Source organism: Lygodium microphyllum, chromosome 20, assembly GCF_053477565.2.
Source record: "Lygodium microphyllum isolate KBCC chromosome 20, Lygodium_microphyllum_v1.1.10, whole genome shotgun sequence".
Lineage (NCBI taxonomy): Eukaryota > Viridiplantae > Streptophyta > Polypodiopsida > Schizaeales > Lygodiaceae > Lygodium > Lygodium microphyllum.
In genome coordinates, this window is record NC_141154.1 from 138,431,881 (window position 1) to 138,437,663 (window position 5,783).

Below are 5,783 nucleotides of genomic sequence, written 5' to 3' on the forward strand. Positions count from 1 at the left end.
AGTTTCTACTTAGCCAGGATACCTTCGTTCTTTGTAAATTTGCTGTTTTGAAGCAAGCCACGAAGATATGGAGGGGTACAAACCATGATAAACGTATTCTTCTTGAGATCCTTCCAGCTGTCATGGACTTTTTAATATCCTAAGATATTTTGAATTTGAAACTCTGCACCGTTACCTTGTCAGGAATCTCCCAGTTTAGAGATGAAAGACTTGGCAATGGCAAATCTTCGATATTCCCATACCTATCCGCTTTAGAGGGAACCACATACTGTGCATAATATATAAAAACCTTGCATTCACTATAAAAAGACACAGTTTGATCGGCATAAATAATGTCTGCCAATACCTTATGAATGGCATGGAAAGTCCCACTTAGGCTTTCCACAGGTTGCCATTCAATACTTGTTGACGGAAAGATATCTACAATGACGAACCGTTTGTTAGAACTTGTATAAATGGAAAAGAATTATATACGTTATTCAACTTATAACTTACAATGTGTTTGTTGGGGAACACGTTCGTTTGGAGGCAAGTGCATATCCTTGGCCATGTAAACATGTTGCACCTTGACAAACCAGCCTTCGGGCATAATTTTGAAGGCAATGATACGCCCCTTCCAGTGATGTTTTATATCTTCTCGTTTTCTTCTTTTCACCTTATGAGAGCCCTTGCAAGAAGGCAGCATGGTAACCCAATCGTTTACAGCAAAGGTTTTGGGCTCAAAATTTCCATCTACTCCCTGGCTATAGACTGTGCAAGAGTGTATTAAACGAGAAGGGCGCCTGGAGGAAGCCATGAAAAGAAAGAAAGCGCAGAGAAAGAAGCTCAAAGAGGGGTGAATGAACTAAAAAGTAGCGCCAAGAATCCAAATGAGTATGTATTGGGCGCCAAAAACAATATTGAAAGATCTCCCGACTTTCAAAAAACTCATTATTAATTTCATCACATCTCTGTCACGTATTTTATCAGATTTGTAAGTAAATAACGTCTTTGGGACTCCAAAAAACATGTCAGACTTTAGGGGTTTTGGCTAAAAAAGAAGAGAGAATCACGAAATGGACTCCACTATCTCTAAAAAAGAGGAGACAAGAATACCATATTCTTGCACATGTGGCGAACTCTCTTTGGCCCTTTCCTTAATCCCGTGATTAACAAAAGTGTATTTTTTGAAGCGTTTTTGGCCCTAATGGATTATACTCTTGATAAAGTCAACCAGCACACTGCTACAAAGAGATGCAAGATAAGATTGTGCTAACAACTGAATCATCACCCTCACATCTATATTCAGGAGTAGTTTCACAAAGTCAACCATCACATTGCTAAGAATAGATGAAACACTTAAACCTATGATTCAGGAGTGTATTCAAGACATTCAAAGAGTGTTCTCTTGAACCATATCAGAAAAGCCTTCACAGTCTCTTGCGCTATCGACCACAAGACTATAGCGCAACATTACAACACCCTAAAATTTTCAATTAATGATAAAGAAGGAAACTATGACGGAAACACAAATTTGGAGAAGCAAATGCATTATTTTGAGGCAAATTATGGTCGCTTCACAATTATGCATCTGGGAAAGCGAATATCCCGACAAAGATAGTGGTCCTCTCTCTGTTTGCATATGGAGTTGTTACCGATGGAAAAAGTGAATTCGCCTCTACATCTGAACCTGAGGCTCAAGTATTGTCGAAGGTGGTGGAGGTTCCAGGAGGCTTTAAATTTGATGCCCAAGGTTGGGCTTCAAGACAAAATCAATGACACCTTTATCCTTTTTTGTGAGCTTCATTTTGACACCTTTGCTCTAAATTTAGGCATCAAATTCCGAGAAGCTTACAAGAGAGCATTCTTAGATGGATCTTAAGAGATAACAACTCTTAATACAAGATGGTAAGGTCCCATAGTATATGATACAAAAAACAAGTATAAACTAGTGTGGAAAATCATAATAAAAACTTTTGTTTCATATTCTTAAGACCAAAAAAAATTCCAAGATCTAGACCCTTGTACATCATAGCTAATTGATAAAGTTCCTCATGATAGAAAACAAGGTGAGCAAAAAGCAACAACTACGAATCAAGTAGTCTTCGTGCCTTCACAAGCTCCCATTTTTCATAGACCAAGGCCCAATCAATGCTTTTTATGTTAGGGCCAATAAGAGAAGTTCGCATTAATGCCTCAAGAGTGGACACCTTCAATAGTTGGCGACAATCACTTTTGATTATATTTTGCTTAGAGAAGCCTCGTTCACATGCTACTGATGAAGTAGGAAGAACTAAAAGAATTTGCCATAATCTCATCAAGTTTGGATATGTTGCTTGCCAATCAAAATTGCTGGAGAAAACACGCCATGCATCCTTCATACTCATTCCCTCACATCCAAAATATAGCGTGTGGGTGAATGCATAGATTTCATTTTTGCATCCTCGAGTATCTAAAATAGAAGCATTAAACTTTTGCAATAACCTGTCCAACCATAGATTGACCTTATTTTCTCTTTCTTTTGGATCATGTGGAAGATATTGTGGAGAGAAGAGTCTTGTTGCACCAAAAACATACATATCTGGAAACCGCTCGTTCACACTATCTATGATCTTTTCAACAAATTCTTTTGCAAGTTGAACACAACTGTCAACATCACCCCTTCCATTATCAAGAGCAATACCTGCTTTATCTTGTCCATGCATTTTTGTGAAGAGAAGTTGATGTATATATTCTTCCCCATTCTCATTTACATGCCGTAATAAATCATCTCTTGTGTCATTCATAAACTTGAGAAGACATGATGTACCTGCTCCGAATGGTTGTTCTAAGAACTTCCTTGTAAGAGATCTTATTGTCACTTCGATGGTTGGAGTGATTGTTGTGATATCCAAAGCATCTTCTTGAAACTTTTTATTTAGGAGGTATACTTTGCATATGCCTCTCCCATTGGAGGATAAGAATGAAACATAAATGATTAAGTGCTTTTCTAAACCCCTGTCAGTTGTCTCATCTACCATTAAGGAATAGTAAGGACTTGACAATATCTCTTGAAGTTGCAATGTATAGAGATGTTCTGATATAGAGAAAGCAAACTCCTTACTAGCCATAATGTTAGTATAAGATGAATAATCATGATAAGAAGGCATTGATTCCAGTTCCACTGCATAAGCCAACTCACAAATCTTAACAAACTTTTGGATTGCCAAGTCTTCTTTCACCACAAAGTACATGAGTTTCATTATTGTAGTTACTCTCTCCTTATTTCTATCATTGATTGCTTTAACCTGTGTGGTTACTTTGATTCCCTTTACATTAGCATCATGTCTAGCTTGTGCCCATTGATGCTCCTTAGAGATGACATGTTTTCGAATTGTACTAAGTTGCATGGTTTTACATCCCTTTCATTTTCCCCATGGTCCTTTGACCCTAAACTTTTCACACCACTCACATTTCATATACTCATTCTTTTCCTCCACCACACGTTTTAAAAAATGATATTTTCTAGTTCATTCTATTCGAAATTTTCTAGAGTACTCTTTTGATGTTGCTGCGGAGTCTCCTGTGTTAGCTGCATTTTCTGAAGTGCTACCCAGCATATCAAACATTTCTATACCACCCTCCATTTCATTATCCTCATCTTCATTTTCAATCTCATTGTCTTCATCTTCATCATGCTCTGGAGTATCACCAAAGAGTTGTCGATGAAGATCTAGATCGACATTTGGATTGTCTTCTATATAGACATTAAGATCTATATTTGGATTCACTTCTAGGTTACATTTGGATTAACTTTTTCCTTTTGTTTTCCCTTTCCAAGTATATCAAATAAGGTTCGTTGACTCATCTATAAATAAGGTAAAAAAGAAATATTTCAATAATGGTTTTCAAAGTTCTAATCTTTCTCATATAATTTGAATAGACAAATACTTGGAAGAAATAAAACTCTTACCTTGATGCTTGTAAAAGGGTGTCCTGTAAGTTGCTTAGAATTCTCACAAAGGGTTGATATATTAACTTGATCAAAAGCCTAAGAACTTGAAATGACATATAAGTTTCAACATGTAAATACTACTATATTAGGGTGTTTTGAGAATGTATGGATATCTTTTGATAAACTAGAGTACATTATACAAATGAAAAATATGGTACTTCTTTACCTTATTATGAATATTTCTCTCAAGCACTACGTATTTTTTATCTAGACGAATTCTTCTAAATGAAACTCTTGTAGTAACCTGCAAAAAAAAAGATTGTAGTTTTTTTTCTAAGTCAATGATGTTAATACTTTTTATATTTAGGATTAAAAATTTCATGAAATTTTGTCTAATCTAGACATGCGCTTGATGAGCCGTTGAAGATTGGTGCTTGATAGCTAAGATGTCCCTAGACTTGCTGGAGCTTGGAGATGTTGTTGGACTCACAGGAGCCTGGAGAACAGTGGAGATGTTGGCAGTTGCTGGACTTTGAAGCAAGTGCTCAGGATGAACAAAGCAAAGAGGTTTACCCCTATTTTATACATAATCAAGAGAACACAGACCGACTGTTAGATTTCAGTATTCAGACCTATTTTATAGGTAACCCAGTAGGTAAAGCATAAAAGAATGAAACGTCACGAGTCAGGAGTCAGGACTCTTGACGTTTCATGAGTGATTGAGACCTTTAGGATTTAGGCTTTTGGTATGCCCCCTCCAACATGCAAATAATTGCCAATGATGTTTGACGACGTCTCTCTCTGCGTAATCGATGTCAATAGGGTCACATAAGATTGCAGCATAGCAGACTGGTCAATGCAGTAATAGAAGCCCCACCCTTTGTCCTTCATTCTGGTACAACACTGTTCGATTAGAATTCGAAGTTTGATCAGGCTAAGAGAGGTGGACGAAGACGAGGGCCTAACCCCTTGAGAAAAAAGGGAATATCCCCCTCCTTCACGAAGTCAAGGGGGCCCGGGCGGAGGAAGTCCGAAGACCTGTTGTGCTGAGACTGGCGGGGGACTCTGGCGCCCAATCGTGTGCCTCAGACAGGAGTCAATGTGGCCCAAGAAATCCTTGTTGCTGTGCTGCAGAAATGCGCAATGGAAGAAGAGAGAGGCGACAGAAATTAGAACATTCAACAACTCTTTGTATAGGTCCAAATTGTTTGTAAAGGGGGAACTGGCAAGCTCCATTTGGCACTTGCATGACTGATTCATGTGCCGACTCTGCACGCGTGCTTCATGTTGACGTATCGTGCCAAGAGTCATGATTAATGATGAATGACCCATTGAGAGTTTAGATTAGGCCGCATGCCTCAGGCGAGAGTAATGAACGATAGCATTCAAGCTGCAGGCCTCAGGTGAGAGTAATGTACGAAACAATAGCATTCAGGAAGCAAACGAAGAAACAATGTAATGAACGATTCGAAACAGAGAGAGAGAGGGATCACGTACCTGTGGTCGTACAGAGTGCTGAATCTTGGTTGTCGGCCTAGTAGAAGGCGGGAAAACTTGCCCCTTCATCTTTCTTTTTACAGGAGGTTTGAAATGCAGGCTACAGCTCCTCAATTAGAGCTTGGGCATAGCCGCATAGATTCCTTCAGTCCAAAACCCTAGCCCTTAGGTCCTCAAATATATACTTTACATATGTATATATATTCAATATATACCTATGGACAGTATACATGCTGGGCAGGCAGATCTACGGGAGTTGGACATACTGGTAGTGGTGCTAGAGCTCCAAATGTCCTATCTTACTCGGACATTTAATATATACCTATGACACCTTACCCCATTGGAGCAGGCTTCATTTGAAACCTTTACTCTA

General features: G+C 38.5%; 1 protein-coding gene across 1 annotated transcript; it reads right to left on the reverse strand.

Annotated features, from left to right (window-relative positions):
• Nucleotides 1-2,066: 2,066 nt before the first annotated feature.
• LOC148019460 (uncharacterized) lies at nt 2,067-3,368 on the reverse strand. Its single transcript, XM_087701352.1, has one exon. The coding sequence runs from the start codon at nt 3,366-3,368 to the stop codon at nt 2,067-2,069; it is 1,302 nt and encodes a 433-aa protein (XP_087557478.1).
• Nucleotides 3,369-5,783: the final 2,415 nt, after the last annotated feature.

Coding starts and splice junctions, on each gene's coding strand:
- LOC148019460 (XM_087701352.1), bottom strand. CDS start 3,368: ATGCAACTTAGTACAATTCGAAAACATGTCATCTCTAAGGAGCATCAA.